Raw genomic sequence first — 17,441 nt, 5'->3', positions numbered from 1 at the left:
CACAAGGAATAAAACAATCGTGCGTGCACTGCAGTCAGGACTGATTTAGCAGCTTACACGCGATTTTTTTTCCCTTTCTCTTCTTATATTTGTGTTGATAAAATTGAAGAGCCGGTAGCTGGTACTGATTTAGATTTCCAGTCTGGATTTGCTCTTGTTTTCCTCCCTACTCCAGTTCTCCTTGTGCAGTGCTGCGTGGCGCTGGCAGCCTGAGAGAGAGGGAGCTCCAGTCACACACATGCACTCCGACCGCGGAGAGGAGATTAACATCCAGGAGCCCACATTTCCAATAGCGGGTGGTGCTGGGGGTGGGGGGGAAGGCGAGGGGAAAATAAAATAAAAGCAACAATCGGGTAAATGCTCGTCTCTTCTCGCCACCAGCACCTTGCACAGGTCTGAAATCGCTCGTTTTGCTTTGCTGTATTGCGCTTGCCTGGGATGTGGAGAGGGGAGGGGGAGGGGAGGAAGGGTGAGGTTTAACTTTTACTTGACATTACCGGGTTATTGTCAGTTCCCCCGTGTCAAACCCCGGTGGTTTCCCCTCGCCCCCGCCCCCTCCCCGGGCTCAGCTCCCTCCACTTAACTTTGTTCAAAGGGCTGGAGCCAGAAGGGCTTGTCCGGGCCTGGGACATAGATAGCGTAAAGTAAATAACCGCCACAATTAGACTGGAGCCGGGAGTTGATCTTCGTGGCGAGAGATCTGCTTAGTTAGCGTTTGCCGTTTCGGGGCGATTGAAGGCCATCGTACCAAGGACAGGCGCGCACACGCACACACACACACACACAGACACACTCATTCTTACACACACACACACACACACACACGCTGGATACAAAAGTCTGGAGGATCTAGGGGAGAATTGCAGCCGCCGGATCGGTGCAGCAGCGGCGGCCAGAGCCATGCGTGTCACGGCCTCCTGAGGGGGGGAAAGGAAGGAAGGAAGGAAGGAAGGAAGAAGGGACAAAAAAAAGGAAAGCAAGAAAGAAAGAAAAGAAAAGAGAGAGAAAGGAAAGCACAAGAAAGGCGCGGGGTGGTGGAAAGTGTTTGCCTGCTTTTGTCTCGCAATACAGTGAACTGGAAGATGGAGATGGATGTTAAAGGAGTTTCTCCGTGCCCGGAGCCCATCCCCCCGGCGGCGGGGTCTGGCGGCTGCCCGCATCAGCGCCCGCACCACCGCGATGGGCAGCCCGCGGAGCCGGCCCCCGCCGCCGACAGCGGCCACCCGGAGCGGAGGCACGGCAGCGAGAAAGAGGACAAAAAGGTAGGTCCGCTCCGCCGCCGGCCGGCCGGCGCCGCGCCCGCCGGAGGGGCAGGCTGCCCGGGGCCGCGCTCGGCGGGGCGGGCGGGAAGGGGGCGGCGGGCCCGCTCCGACTCCCGCCCGGCCGCGGGCAGCCCCCGCGCCGCCCTTTGTCAGCGCGGCGGCGGGAGGGAGGCGGGGGGCCGGCGGCGGAGGTTGTCTGAGGACACGGGGGCGGCGGGGCGGGGAGGCGCGAGGCCGCCGCGGGGCCCGGGGCACCGGGCATTGTTCCGCCCGCCCTGCGGGAGCGGCGCCGCGGGCGGCGGCCCAGGTGCCGCCGCGAAAGTTTACCTCAGTTCGAGGGGCCAGTGCCGGCAGGGCCGCCGCTGCCCTCCCCTCGCCTCGGTTGTCACTCGGCGGCGAGGGGCGAGTCACCTGCGGAAAGGAGCCCGGGCGCCGTGTCCCTCCAGCCCTGCTGTGTCATTGTGGACCGGGGGACGGCTGCTGGCTGCCGAGTGAAGACCTGTGGGTGACGGAGTTCAACGAGAAATGGGTCGGATCGCATCCTTTAGTGCGGATGTGTCTACTGCTAGAAGGATCGGAAAGTAGGGAGGATGGGATGGGAAAAGGTTGCCATCAAGATATTGTCAGCGGAGTGCATTGATCAGTGCTTTTGTCTGTGGGCACTGTCTTCATTTCCATTCATTTTTCTCGGCATGGGTTTACCAAACTGAAGCCGATGAATTCTGCTGTGTCTGTAGGTCTGTTACAGGCAGAGACTGATAAATGTGTAAGTTCCATCGCAATACGTTGATTGCTGCAAGGAGTGATCGGTGTGTGCTGGACCGTAAACCACATCCGTTTATATTTTATTGAAATCCAAGTAATTCTCTGGGTAGTCAGATACCCCAAACCAGATTATAATCCTGTCGTAAATGAAAAAAGAAATGTTGCCATGTACTGGATTTGAATAGTGTTTCTTCAACTAGTTTTACTATAGTTTGGTTTTGTTAGAAATGTGTCAGAGAACAGTAACACAATGAAGGAACGTAAACCAGCAATGCAATAAATTAATGCAACAACTATGTCACACCACGTATTTGCATGGCTGGAGTTGGAATTATCGTGAGAATTACAAGGTATTTTGGAAAAATGGTATCTCTAGCTGGAGACCCCGAGTTTGTGGTATTTATCTCCTATACGTTTCTTACTGTTTGTTAAAATCTGTCCTATTGTCTTAATTATAAGAGGGTGTCAACGACTGATCACTTAAACAGGGCCTGTATGGCTTAATAAGGTGGATACAAGGGCTTTACTTTTAAGGTGATAACTGATGGTTTACGTATTGTGATAGGGGAACACAGAATTTCATCTCCCTTGAGTTTACGAATATATCTTTCTGTCGTGACTGCATGGTACTGTACACAGTTGAATGATTTGTGTGTGTTTCCTTCTAATATCCCTTTCCTTGCATTGTGTTACTTACTGCAACTTAAAATGGTTTTATTTCAAAATAATTAAAATGTAGAGCCAAGGTTGCCATTTACATGAGCTGGTTGTGCCAGTGCCTTGAGCATTTAAAACCCTGCCATCAGCAGAAATCCATGCTCAATAGTTACCTTCTGATGTGATGCAGAATCTGTCTAATGTTTTACCAATCGTGGACATGAGGAAGGCAAACAAAGTATAAGTGGAGGTGAATGAAGACTAGAGAAGGCCTGAGAGTCTATGTTGTGGCTAGTTAATGTGTTTAGATAGTATTGTACTGTTTTATTTTGTATTTGCCAGCATTTTTTGGACATAGAAGCAAAAGCACTACCTTTTTTTTTTTTTTGTCTTAGTTGTAGCCATGCTAATGTACTGTGATATATAGATATATATATATATTTTTTTCTTTTAAAACCATTGTCAGCATTTCCAGGCTCACCATTGCCAAGGTGGTTGCAATGACTAATTTGTATTTTTGGGAAGTACTGTGATATTTCAAACCTCCTTAAATGTATGTATCTTTTCTGGATGCTGTCCCAGGACAAACAGTACTTCGTATTAGTGCAGAAGTATTTCAGATATGTGGTAAAATAGTGGCACCAGAAGTGTGATGAGAAGGGGAAAACCCATTAAAGCAACAATAAAATCCAACAGTATTGTGGAAAAAACATTCCAGCCACAAAACAAACCCCAAGTATTGCTGGAAACATCATCTAAGAACTTTCTAAATGGATTGAAATAACAGTTCCAGTGTTTATTTGACCCTTACACAAATGTCAGAGGAACATGGATATATCCTAGAAGAGTAAGCACTCTACATGGAAATTGTAAAGGACATTAGAAGAGCCTGATTTCCTCATGTGTGTATACTTGTGAATAGCTAGGTAGCAAGACTTCACAAAATCTCATGATTCCACTGTCAGGACTTGCTTTTTGGGTCATTCTTGAGTTATAAAATGTCTTTTATCATTGAGCTCCATTTCCACGGGAGGTAAGAAGAGTTTTGCTTCCATATGCATGGAGGTGGATCAAATTTATGCTCTAATAAAGCTATTTTTTGTCACTACTTCCAAAAGGAACATTGCTGAATTAACCAAAGAAAGTACTTTCCTGATTCTATAGAATTTTCAGTAGAAGGTACTACCATAATGTCAATTATATGGGTATTGTAGTTTTTTTCTGCTGCATGTTCATTTTTTATCTTTGAACTTCAATAAAATTGTGAAACATGTGCATAACTTGAAATATATCCCACTGTCTTCAGCTGGGATGCTGATGTGCTGAAGTGTATGCTCAAGTACTTTGTTGGAGGAAGACCTAAGTTACCACCCTCACATATTTTTTTGTGTTGAAACCATCTCTGACCAGTGTATGAGGAGAGAAATTATGAAGATTGACTTTATAATTTATTAAATATACAGTACTTGGTGTTTTAAAGCATAGTTGCCATTTAGGTGGGAGAAAGTTAAGCAGAAATAGTAGAGTGTAAGATTTAGAAGATGGTTGACTCTATAAGGATACTAGTTTTTCTCTTAAAGTGGAAGACATCAGAAAATATTTTTCAACACTCCTACGATATTTCCAGTTATTTTAGTTAAAAGTGTGTAGGTCTAACCCTATATACAGCAAGTTGACATTCTCCAGTATGGCAAAGTCATACGGGAGTCCTGGGTGACCTGTCGAGAGAACAACGTGCTGTACCGACTGTTTGTTCCCACTGGAGGTACAACCGATTCCTGTGACTGGTTTTGTGGCTGGGCTATCACCCTGTCTTGCCACTCCATGGGTGGTGCAAAGGGACACTGGCCCATATGCATTGCCAAGGATTCTTTCCAGCTTATACTGGAGCAATAGCGTCTTTGCAAGGATCAGGGTAGGGGGTAATTTGAGAGTTGAAGGTAACCCTGCAATTCCTTTGCAGATCTGTGACTATAAGTGACGTTTGTCACAGCTGACATTATGACCAGGATTTTCCCAGGGGTGGTAGCCTGAGTTAGGGGTTTCAAACCAATGTGTTACAGTATTTCAATTTTCTGAAGTACTTCGTAGCCCCCTAGTCCTCCAAAAGTTGGTCCTAGGTATGAATTTGGTAATGTAACATTGCATACCCAAATAGAATAATAGAATTATAGAATCATTTTTGTTGAATGAGACCCTCAAGATCATCGAGTCCAACCATAACCTAACTGGCACTAAACCGTGTCCCTAAGAACCTCATCTATGGCTCCATATTCCAAAAAAGACCAATCAAATGCATCCTAGTAAAAGAAAGGAAATTCGATTAAAGAAGACCAGAAGCTTGCATTATCAACAGTCTAGTGCAATCCCACAAAACAGGAAGGAAAGCGAAAAAGGAAATGCTCTTTTAAACCCTGCTTTAGAAGAATATTAAAAGTTATTAGAAGAATATGTTTAAATCTAAAGAGGTATTACAATAATAAGAAAATAATTCATTACATTTAGGGTAAAGTTTTATATTTTACTTTATCGAAGTACTTCACAAACATTAACTCAGGTCTAATCATCCTTTAACCGAAGATAAAGGGAAAATCTTTAGTAGGCGTTGGATTGAAGCCAATCACTGAAATTTACAGATAGAGATAATTAACCCTAGGTAAGTTAAAGACAAATAAAATAAATAGGAGCATTTTATTTTATTTTCCACAGAGGAACACCTCAGTATATCTGAGGTTTCCACAAATCATTTAGCACAGATGATTTACAAGCACACCCAGAGATTTCACTTCATACCTACATTCCATATACAAAAACCCCTGTGAAATAGCTCCAAGGTGAAGAACCTTCTGTGTATTTACATGGAAATCAACACACCAAGGTTGCAGCAAAAGCAAGCCTGTCTGGGCTGGCTACATTGTATTCTGGTTCAAAAACAATTTGCCAGTGTTCGATGTAAGAGTTCTGGAGTGTTTTGTGGGTTTATTTGTATGTCATTTCCCAGAATTCTCGCCTGTAGTATCTCTGTGTGAGAGTGGTACCCAGGTGTGAGCTTCTGGAGGGGGAAAGCTGAGTGCTTTGGGAAAAGGCACTTGGTGTTAACTTGGGAATTCTGTTCTGCTGTGCACGTGGTCTGATCTAATCGCCAGTCTCTGAAAGCCTTCCACTAGTGTATTTACAGGGCTGCTGCTATCAACAATACAGTGGTTTTTCAATCATCCTCCACAAGAGTAGGTCAGGAAGAGAGGAAGATTCTTCAGGGGCAATTCTCTTTTAATGATTTCTCTTATGTATTTACTTTTGTGTGGTTTGAAAAGCTGCATGTTACTATGCATTTACATTAGAGAAGAGATGGCCAAAGAAATGCAGTTTATGCTTGAAGCAGATGGTAGGAAGTTTCTTTTTGGGGGATGGATCACTTCAGTGTCAGGTTAGATGTGCTTATCTTACCTTAGGCAGTTCCATTGTGCACAGGATAGTAGTTGTCAACTGCTGTTATTCTCCTGGACGTTTAGGTGTTTTGTCAGATAAACTGGGCACAACCCATTGAGCAACTTGAAGTTAAGATCCAAAAGATGAAACTGAAATAAGCAGTGGATAAGAGGAGCAAGTCTGGAATGTGTGGGACAAAGAAAGAAGAGTTAGACAGCACTACCAGTTGCTGTTGGCTGCAGATTCTCCTGGTAACTGTATAAAACGCAACACCTTGTACTAGCTGGAGTTGCCAAGTACTGAAGGCTTTGTGCCAGGTGTATCATGGGCTATGGTCCTGCCAAGATGTAATCCAGACGTGAGCAGTCAAGGTCAGGCCATTGTCTGCCTGGATGGACAAATTCTTAGCCACCTAGAAATGGCAGAAAAATGTACCTGTAGCTGTGCTGCTCTGAGAGTTTAATGTCAGACAGAAATTCCTGTTTATCTTTGAAGTATGGACAGAGCTAAAGAATAACAGGTCTTTCTCTAACTCATTGCTCAAAATGTTTCAGAAAACATTCCTCAGCCCAGCAACATCAACTATGTCTTTTCAGGTACAGTTTTAAGCACTTATCCTTCATTCTTAAGTTGCTCCTGCTGTGGGTCGTCATGATATCGGTATTGATCTACATAGTTCAGTGTCTTCCTGATGAAATGATCTGAAGAAAAGCATAATCTGTGCTAGCACCCTGTTCTTCCAGAGTTCCCAGAGCCCGGTGGCTGTCTGGGTGGTAAGTCTGTCCCAAAGCCACAGACCCAAGACATGCTCAGTCCCTTATATGTGGGCCTTTGTCCTGCAGACTCCCATGTCATGGCTCCAGGCGAGGCTGTAACTCCCGGCAGCATGGGGAGGCTCCCAGACACGTGTGCCTGGAACAGCTGCCCAGAGCTACATTGCCTGTCAGGTGCCTCTGGAAGGGAGGTTTTGGTCCCTTCCGTTGCTGCTGTGGGCAGCAAGGCTATTAACCATGCCATTAACCTGTTCCAGTGAGCAAGGCCCAGGGGCCATCTGCTTTGAGGAGAATTAAAAAAAAAAAAATCAGATTAAGTAATATCAAAAAGAGGATATTCACTGTGAACTGAAAGCCTTGCTTTGCAGGCAGGTCTACTTCTGCATTTCCATGCATTTGATGTACTCTAGCTCTCACACTTCTCTTGCCTTGTAGTGAGAGAATCCTTAAATGAACCTGGGGTTGTGCAGATGAGAGGAATAGAGAGAAAGAGAGAAATTGTCAGTACCTCGACTGAAGGCAAGACTATGAAATTACTTTATTAGACATCAGAGAATCCATAAGGAGAAGAGATATTTGGAATCAGGCCTCATAATTTTCATAGCTGCAAAACTACCTTTTATCTCATATTCTGAGAAATCCTTTTATTGATATGGGAAATACACTTCCCTAAATTAAAGTAAATACACATTTTACATGTATTTATTTTCAGGTGGCATATTGAGAATCTGGAATGTGGAAAACAAAGTCCAGCACTGGTTTTGTGTTAGAGTTAAAGCATAAAGTTGGAGAGGGATCAACTGACTTCTGCATTTGCCTGTGTCTGTGCTAAAACAACATACGTGACAGTGCATATGAATGATTCTTTAAAACCTTACCCAATGGTGCAACTTCCGAAAGAAGAATATGCTATTTAAAATAGTTGTCCCCTTAGATAAATTGCATGAAAAATGTTTTGGCAAGGAGTGAACAGCTCTTTAAATTTTTCAGCCAACTGATCAATAAGTGGATGAAGCTTGAAAAGCTGATCACTCTGAATGATTCCTGGGGTAAACATAGAAATATTCATTGTAATGGAGACACTTTGTGAAAACTAAGTGCTTCTTAGAGTTATTGCATAGAGAAATCAAGTGCACATGTAGTTGATTAGGTAACAAATCCAGGGACATAAACAATGAACATCATGGGTGGGAGCTAAATGACACTCTTGAGTCATCAGAAACACAACAACAGATTTTGCATGCAGAAGACACAGAACTGGCTCTGGCTAAAGGCAAATTCATCCTCACTGCAGAAGGGTTGAGAGGATTCCTAGTCGGGGGAAGATGCAGCACTGAAAAGGGCATTGTTACCTCCTCTTGAGCAGCTGGGACGTTGCCTTGACTCAGATGTCGTGGTATGTGTTCGCGCCTATGTGTTGAGACTGGAAAGCAGTCCTATTCAGGGCTGCACATGACAGCCCAGTGCTTGGCCAGTGCGTGGCACAGCCTTCCCACTTCTGTAGAACTTGTTCTCAAAATTCACAGGAATTCCCGTCCCAGGGTTGGGTGCCAGCTTGTAACGCATCTGAGGCTTCAAACAATGGCTAATCAATGAAGATAGAAAAGAACAATACTCCTGTTGTTGCATGCTATTCCCAGTGTTTTGCTAGATGCTCACAGTGTTTTTAAACCATCTGTATCTGTGGTAAAAGCTTACAGTGTTGTACCGCACACTTAAAGCACAGTAATTCTTATTATATTGAGGTTAAGGTTTACTGGATTGCTCAGAGCTAAGAGGGGAGAGTAGTTACTGATGTGTGAAGTGATTCAGTTTTTGTTTGGGTCCATATTTGGTTGTTCTCTGTCTGACTGTAGCCATTGCCACTCACATAGTGACTGGGATTATTTCCCTGTAGCTTGTGCTAGGTGGATTTCTGTACTGACTAGCTGCCAGTAGTAATTATCCAGTGAGAGTAGAAAACGTTGCACAGTCCCAGTAGAGTTACTAGTTTTTAACAACTTGTCTCAAAAAATATCCAAATAGTAAAGAAAATAGGACTGCAGCTGTAAATACGAAAAATTACAACAGGAGCACTGATAATAGTTTCCATGAAAGTAGCACTCCGATCAGGTTCTAATGGGTTGTTTAAACATGTAGAAGAAAAAGGACAGATCTGAAAGATATTACAAATATTAAGTGTTCAACAGTTTGTTTCCTTTCTCACTCCTCATCCTTTTTCCATGGCTCTGGAATTCTCTTCTGTCTATAATGAAAGCTTCTGTTTTGTTTCATTTCCCCATGTTGCATTCTAAGCTATAAGGGGAATATGAATTGATCCAGAAATGATAATATCCAGTGTCTCTTAACTAGGATAAAACAAGACACAATTTGGCTCATATTATGGACAAGGACAGTCATGTATAAAATTTGTTAGACAGCCATGAAAAAAGAGTAATTCTTCCATGCCTAACAGCTTTTGCCATGTGTTTAAATACAGCTGTTATTTTCATTATACATTCTATTAAGTGAAGACCAATCTTGTTATAAAAGCAGAATAGAAATAGTTTCCTTGACTGAAAAACAAGTGTTGGGTGAATAAAAATTACAGCTTGGTTAATATACTGTTCCCAGGCTTCTGAGTTCGTGCCATTGAACACCTTGGCCCAGAGTTTCATAGTTTATTCATTCCAAAAAAATACACGGTTTGTTCAAAGTGATAATGTGATTAACAACTGAAAATACTGCAGGGAAATAAAGCAGGTATTTCCCCATTTAGTTTTAGACCATCTGCGAAGGATTGTTGTAGTTGACTGGAGAATGAAAATAAAAATGGTGTGGAACCTGTGCCTGTTCCATTAGCACAGAGTCCATGTTAATTGATTACAGCAAGTGCCTGAAGCACCACTGACACCTCTTCTTCGCTATTAACTAATGATGGTTGTCTCACTGAGGTTATTACTGAGTCTATACACATTTCCAGGAGCCTGTAGCACAAAATCTCTTTTTGGATCCAAGCTAACATGCTCAAAATAAGTCTTTGTGGAAAGGGAGTTAAAGGTCTAGTAGTATCTACCAAAGATAATTGTTGTAGCTGTTATGTTTAGCAGTAGTTTGATATTTGCTATAGTATAATAAATATCCATCATTCTTTGCTGAGAATTAAGAGAGTAGTTACTGCCTTGAGCTAGTTACTATGTGAATCAAACGTAATACAGGAAGGGTAAGTACAAGTCCTCACAGACAGGCAGGTGAGCAAGTTATGTGGGGTGGGATGTAAATAACTTCTGCTCTTCACACAGAGTTAAGGAAGCCCACAACAGAACCTCGCAAAATGCTTCACAGACACGGTACAGTGCCCTGGTTAGCCTTGTTAACTTTATTGAGTGTGCTTCGAGGACATGCAGATGTTCAAAGTATGTGAAGGCCACTTTTAATAATTAATTGGCTCGTTCTCTCCCACCTATTGCTTCATATCTAATAAAAGGCTACAGTGAGTCTTGCCAAAGCCAACAGATACAATAATATATAGGTTAGTTGGGTCTGAGATACGACAGGCTAGAAAGGAAATTCTCAGAAATCTTAGGAGTGAAACAATCCTCAATTTTTGTCCTGTCTTATTTCTCTAAAGCAGAGCAGCCACACTATCATCTACATCCATGTACACACAATGTGACACAGGAAGCAACACACCATTATCAGCTGGCTGTTGCAATGGAAATGGTGAGCTTGCTGGCTTGACCTCAAGGACAGACATCCACAGATGTTCTGTAGTCTCTTACGTGTGTACAATTAAAGCGTGCCTGTTGTGCACTTGGGGAAATTTTTGTTTAAAGAGAACATTTAAGTTTGGAGGAGGCCATGAAAATGTTTCCACAGGGAGAAGGGAGGAAATCAGCAAGCTTAATGGAAAGGAAAAGCCATATTGGTTTCCAAGAGACCAATAAGAGCAAGGCAATAACAAAGGGCTGGATGTTCATCCTGAGCCTGACCGTATCTGCCTCCCACATTAGGGAGGTGGCTAATGCAGTGGAAGCTTACTGTCACCTGATATTGTGATCTCACGCAAAGCCTGGCCTTGTTAGACCTTAAAATGGTGACCAAACATGCTGCTTCTTGAACTTGTCAAGAGGACACACCCTGTGCAGAAAATAAGTACACGATGAATCAATTCTAAGAGAAGCCATGTGGATGCTAGAGAGTCAGAAGCAGTCAAAGTCAATGTGGCTCAGGGAATCTTTACAAGAAGGATCAGAACACATGACTGTCATGAGATAATCAGCCTGATCAACATCAGAGCTGGGATTTCCCACTGCTGGGAAATATTGCTCAGGGCAGGACCAAGGCTCTGGGTTCTCTGTCCGGTCTCTGCTGTGCATGTTGCAGCTAAACTGAGAAAGTGTGTTCTGGATGATCGGGTAGTGAGGTGGACTGCGAACTGGCTGAAGGAAAGAAGACAGAGAGTCATGGTCAATGGGGCGGAGTCTAGTTGGAGGCCTGTATCCAGTGGAGTGCCTCAGGGGTCAGTACTGGGACCAGTATTATGCAATATATTCATCAATGATTTTAACAAGGGAACAGAGTGTACTATCAGGGAGTTTGCTGATGATACCAAGCTGGGGGGAGTGGCTGACACGCCAGAAGGCTGTGCTGCCATCCAGCGAGACCTGAACAGGCTGGAGAGTTGGGTGGGGAAAAATTTAATGAAATATAACAGGGGCAAGTGTAGAGTCTTGCATCTGTGCAGGAACAACCCCAGGTTCCAGTATAAGTTGAGGAATGACCTATTAGAGAGCAGTGTAGGGGAAAGGGACCTGGGGGTCCTGATGGACAGTAGGATGACCATGAGCCAGCACTGTGCCCTTGTGGCCAGGAAGGCCAATGGCATCCTGGGGTGTATTAGAAGGGGGTGGTTAGTTGGTCGAGAGACGTTCTCCTTCCCCTCTACTCTGCCCTGGTGAGACCACACTGGAATATTGTTCTGGGCCCCTCAGTTCCAGAAGGACAGGGAACTGCTGGAGAGGGTCCAGTGCAGGGCAACAAAGGTGATTAAGGGAGTGGAGCATCTCCCTTATGAGGAAAGGCTGAGGAAGCTGGGTCTCTTTAGCTTGGAGGAGACTGAGGGGTGACCTTATTAATGTTTACAAATATATAAAGGGTGAGTGTCACGAGGATGGAGCCAGGCTCTTCTTGGTGACAACCAACGGTAGGACAAGGGGTAATGGGTTCAAACTGGAACACGAGAGGTTCCACTTAAATTTGCGAAGAAACTTCTTCTCGGTAAGGGCAACAGAACACTGGAACAGGCTGCCCGGTGGGGTTGTGGAGCCTCCTCTGGAGACATTCAAAATCCGCCTGGCCACATTCCTGTGTAACCTCATCTAGGTGTTCCTGCTCTGGCAGGGGGATTGGACTAAATGATCTTTCGAGGTGCCTTTCAATCCCTAACATTCTGTGATTCTTCTTTAGGCAGTGTTTCATAGTCATATCCTTTTGCATGCTCTTGATGTAGAACAGGTCTTTTTAACTAACTGGTCAAGTAATGTAGTCACAATTATACCTAGATGCACAACAGGCTATCTGTTAGCTCACACTGTCCCATGGACTCTGGCTTTATTCCCGTTAGCTCAGAACTATCCGTAATGCCTATGTTGTCTCCAGGAACAAGTGAAGTACCTGAAAATATATCATTCTGCAATGCCAGTCTGCATTTTGCAAGTCTGTGCATGTTACCTGTGATCATATCATGACACCCCTTAGTCATACAAGCTTGTCTGATGGTAGTAATTGGAAGAGACCAGAGCCATTAAAATCAGATAAGCATAGATAACAGGTGCTTCTATATTATGTACTGTATGTTATTACAGAGAACTAGGAGCAGGACGACACAGTGATAAAACAGTTAACAGGTACCTAAAGCATTACTCTCTTATTTGCTGATACAGGTGACTTGTTTCTTACCTACACAAAGGAGAATTATAGATGAATCTGTCATAGGTAGAACCTTTGCCACTTCTAAGATGCAGGCCGGAGCAGTTGTACCTGTTGACACACAGCTCTGTGGTGTCAATAGTTTCAGCCTGCAGTGGGCTCCTTGCTTTGTCGTACCTCATGGGTTCCCTTCTCATGCTGCAGCAGAGACTGTCACAGCTACCCAGGAAGATGATGAGGACAGGACTTCAGCAGTCAGGGTCAGGACCTCTGAAGGGTGGTGTGGAGATCACTGCAGAGAATTTAAAAAGTGAGGTACTAAATGATAAATACAGAAATGCACTTTGCATCAAGCTACACTGTGCACAAACAGGTGGATAAATATAGTTCAGGGTAAAGGCAGAAAATACTAAGTTCTGCTTCCAACCAGGATTTGTAGTATTATATTATAATGGCGGGTGAAAGTACTGGTGAAAAAGCACATATGCAACAGGTAGGCAACAATAATAAAAGGGTAAGTCATGACTTACCAAGGGTAAGTCATGCTTGACCAACCTCATAGCCTTTTATGAGAATGTAACAAGGTGGATGGATGATGGCAGAGCGGTGGATGTGGTCTACCTTGACTTCAGTAAAGCCTTTGACACAGTCCCTCACAGCATCCTCACAGCTAAATTGAGGAGGTGTGGTCTCGACAATAGAGTAGTGAGGTGGGTTGCAAACTGGCTTAAAGAGAGAAGCCAGAGAGTGGTGGTCAATGGTGCGGAGTCCAGTTGGAGGCCAGTATCTAGTGGAGTGCCTCAGGGGTCAGTACTGGGGCCAATATTATTCAATATATTCATTAATGATTTAGACGAGGGAATTGAGTGTACTATCAGCAAGTTTGCTGATGACACTAAGCTGGGAGGAGTGGCTGACACACCAGAAGGCTGTGCCGCCATCCAGCGGGACCTGGACAGGCTGGAGAGTTGGGCGGGGGATAATCTGATGGAATTTAACAAGGGAAAGTGTAGAGTCCTGCATCTGGGCAGGAACAATCCCAAGTTCCAGTATAGGTTGGGGCATGACCTATTAGAGAGCAGTGTAGGGGAAAGGGACCTGGGGGTCCTGGTGGACAACAGGATGACCATGAGCCAGCACTGTGCCCTTGTGGCCAGGAAGGCTAATGGCATCCTTGGGTGTATTACAAGGGGGGTGGTCAGTAGATCGAGAGAGGTCCTCCTTCCCCTCTACTCCGCCCTGGTGAGACCCCATCTGGAATATTGTGTTCAGTTCTGGGCCCCTCAGTTCAAGAAGGACAGGGAACTGCTGGAGAGGGTCCAGCGTAGGGCAACAAAGATGATTAAGGGAGTGGAGCATCTCCCTTATGAAGAAAGGCTGAGGGAGCTGGGGCTCTTTAGTTTGGAGAAGAGGAGACTGAGGGGTGACCTTATTAATGTTTATAAATATATAAAGGGTGAGTGCCATGAGGATGGAGTCAGGCTCTTCTCAGTGGCAAACAATGATAGGACAAGGGGCAATGGGATCAAGCTGGAACACAAGAGGTTCCACTTAAATTTGAGAAAGAACTTCTTCTCAGTGAGGGTAACAGAGCACTGGAACAGGCTGCCCAGGGAGGTTGTGGAGTCTTCTTCCCTGGAGACATTCAAAGCCCGCCTGGACACATTCCTGTGCGACCTCACCTAGGCGTTCCTGCTCCAGCAGGGGGATTGGACTAGATGATCTTTTGAGGTCCCTTCCAATCCCAAACATACTGTGATACTGTGATACTGTGAAAACTCACATTTAGAAGCCAAAGCAATAGAAAATGTATAAATGCAGCAATGGGATCCAGTGATAAATTTTAAGTGTGAGGTTGAGGAAAAGAGGAACAAGGTAGTTAATTTATCTTCCTCTGTTGTAAGCAAGTGTGAGGGAATGGGACTTGTGTGTATGGCAGGCCCTTGTGTGCTCTGAAGTACCTGGGGCACTTTCTCCACGGGTAAAATACTTTGGGTACTTTATCTGTCCGGGTGGTGCTGGATGCCAGTGCAACACTGGCCGTAGTGGGGGACAAAGTGTCACCTCTAGTCAGTTGTCTGTTGCTGTCCCCTTTCCTGGTCTCTTTCCAAACCCGTGCCAGCATGTACTGGCAAGGCTCCTGCGGACTCGGGAACAGAGAGCAGAGACTGCACCCTTGACAGAAGTATTACCATATCTCTCTGACAGCAGCTTTAGCACTTTAGCATCAGCCTGGTTGTTCATGGGTCAAAAGGACCAATAAGTTAGTAAATTAAAAAAAAAAACCACCGAGTATGGAAAAGTGCTTCTAAAATGCCAACAACATTTTTAAAGATGAGATCTAATTTTTTACTTCCTAGCAGACTAAGGACAAATTTTGTATCCTACTGGCAAAGGAAATTCACCACTTTTTCACAGGTTAGAGAACATGTTATATTTTACCTTCTTGTGATTATTTATGACCAAGCAAAACTTGTTATTAATAGAAACTCTGTAGGAAGGAGTGTGGAGGTACAGGTTGTTAGAAATAATCCAGAAGAAGGTGGATTAGTAGGCTCGGATGAGGTAGTCAGATGTGTGTTGTCAGTACACTACCAGTTTAAAGGATTCTTGTATTTACACACCTAGCAGAAGGACTGCTATTGCATGAATGGGAAATTGAAACTCCCTTCTGTGCATTAAGTGCCTCAAGGTTGTAAGGGAACTGTTTTGCCCTGTATAATTTTGGGAATAATTTTTGTGTTTGGAGAAAAAGGAGGGAACATGGACAGGCTGCAGTTTGAAATAAATCTGGGGAATAAAGTTTGTTAAAATAATGGTTTTACTGAAAATGCACAGTCCAAATCTTACTCTATTCTGCACAAAAGACAGAAACAACCTTTATTGGTTGGGATTAGGAATTATCTTGCCTTAGAGCAGGAAAATGCTGTAGATCTTCCACTTCATTCTTGCATGGTTTTGTGCCAGAAAATGCTTATATGCTTTTTAAAAAGAAACTCTATCTACACAGATTTTCCAGATGCATTCACCTCAAAAGCTGATATGAATTACCTGACAATTGGATAAAATGAATGCAGCTGTAAATAAAATTACTCACTGCAGTCTCTCAGTCAGGAGTGCCCATTTGCAGGATCAGATCTTGCCATTTCAAACTTTTGAGGGGGAAGTACCATCTCTCTCTATGTATTTAAATTTGCTGTTACAGTGGAACGTACGTACTTATATGTTCATGTAGTACTAAGTATAATTGTGTAAAATTATATTTCCTACTTTATCTAAAACAGTCTTAGAGCTCAATAAAACAAGTGTGCTTTGGAAGTGATATCCTGCAAGACTGTCTCAAACCTGAATCTATTTTTGATAGTAGATAGTTCATATAAAGTGCTAGTGTAATAACTGAACAATAGTTTGAAGCACCTTAAAAAGAAAATACATTTAAAACTTGACACCATCAGCAAACTTACATTTTCCTGGGGTGATACATTTAAAGAAGTATTTCATTATAACAAGATATTTCACATTTCAACTAGTGTCTTTTTTTCTATGTAGAAGGGATGTGTAACAATGTCAACTGTTGCTGTTGATACTGGAGCCTTGTCCTGCACAACAGATGCTTTGTCCTCTTGCCTTGTCCTGCACAGCAGAATGCTTTGTCCTCTTGCTCCTGCAGGAGCATCAGTTTGAAGAGTAACACATCTGTACTAGATTCAGGCTGCCTTTTTATCAGCAGCCAGTGATGACACTCTTTAAGAAAGGGCTGAATTCTCATACCTACAAATAAATTTGTCAACAAAATATGAGCATGTGAGACAACAGTTAAGTCACATTTCGCTTTCTTTTTTCCTCTTTTGTGCTAGTGTAACTTGCAACTGTCAGCTCCTTCAGCCGAGTGTCAGCCTTTTGATAATTGCTGCAGCATGTCATGCCCTTTAAAATTACCGTATGTCAGCTGTTTATCATATTGACTGAAAAGCACATGTATTGGGTTATTCCCTTTTGCCTTACCTGTGTTGCTCTCAGTGACAGCCAGGTGATTATTTTGGCTGGCAATTCAGCTGCTGACAGGAATGCCTTGGCTATATTTGATGTGGCTCTGCTGAGTTCAGGAAAGTCGCAGAACCAGACAGCAGAAGGAACAGGGCTGGATGGGGCGATGTACCTGGCAGGCCAGCTAGTGAGCAGACAGACTTAGGGACCTGATCGCTTCCTTCCTTGCCTGCGTATTTAGACAACGAGGGAGCAGTTACGCTGTAGATTGTGTGATAGAATCATAGAATCGTTTCAGTTATAAGAGACCATCAGGATCATCAAGTCCAACCATAACCTAACCTAACTCTAGCACTAAATCGTGTACCTAAGAACCGTGCCTTTTAAACACCTCCAGGGATGATCTTTGTGGGAATTTGCTCCTGCAAAGACCTGGCTATAGAAGCAGGAGAATTTGTTTGTCCTGGTGTCTGCCTGAGTTTTTGACTAATGCCATCACTATAGGATGTTAGCACCTTGCAAATACTTAAAAATATTGCAATAACCTGATTTTTCCCTGCCCTTGTTGACAAAAAGATGAATGGCAAAGGGCTGGCTCATGACAAACCTCTTGTTAATGGTAGCGTGCCAGTGCGTGTATGGTTTTGGCCTGTGTCCG

The 17,441-nt window shown here is 43.8% G+C and overlaps 1 protein-coding gene across 5 annotated transcripts in view; it reads left to right on the top strand.

The window, feature by feature from the left end:
• Nucleotides 1-318: 318 nt before the first annotated feature.
• RBMS3 (RNA binding motif single stranded interacting protein 3) overlaps nucleotides 319-17,441 on the top strand; it is a 718,223-nt gene continuing 701,100 nt past the window's right edge. Inside the window, exons 1-2 of one of the 5 annotated variants that reach the window (XM_071804926.1) lie at nucleotides 319-393; nucleotides 1,072-1,262. In XM_071804926.1, coding sequence (XP_071661027.1) covers nucleotides 1,083-1,262 — 180 coding nt within the window. In that variant the 5' untranslated portion in view covers nucleotides 319-393; nucleotides 1,072-1,082. Of the gene's footprint in view, nucleotides 394-545; nucleotides 1,263-17,441 lie in introns of those variants that run through there. The other 4 variants (XM_071804927.1, XM_071804924.1, XM_065830561.2 and 1 more) reach the window with 4 other exon arrangements.

The sequence above is a fragment of the Patagioenas fasciata genome, chromosome 2 (genome assembly GCF_037038585.1).
Source record: "Patagioenas fasciata isolate bPatFas1 chromosome 2, bPatFas1.hap1, whole genome shotgun sequence".
Taxonomy (NCBI): domain Eukaryota; kingdom Metazoa; phylum Chordata; class Aves; order Columbiformes; family Columbidae; genus Patagioenas; species Patagioenas fasciata.
The sequence above is the reverse complement of the archived record's forward strand: the minus strand, read 5'-3'. Positions and strand labels throughout refer to the sequence as shown.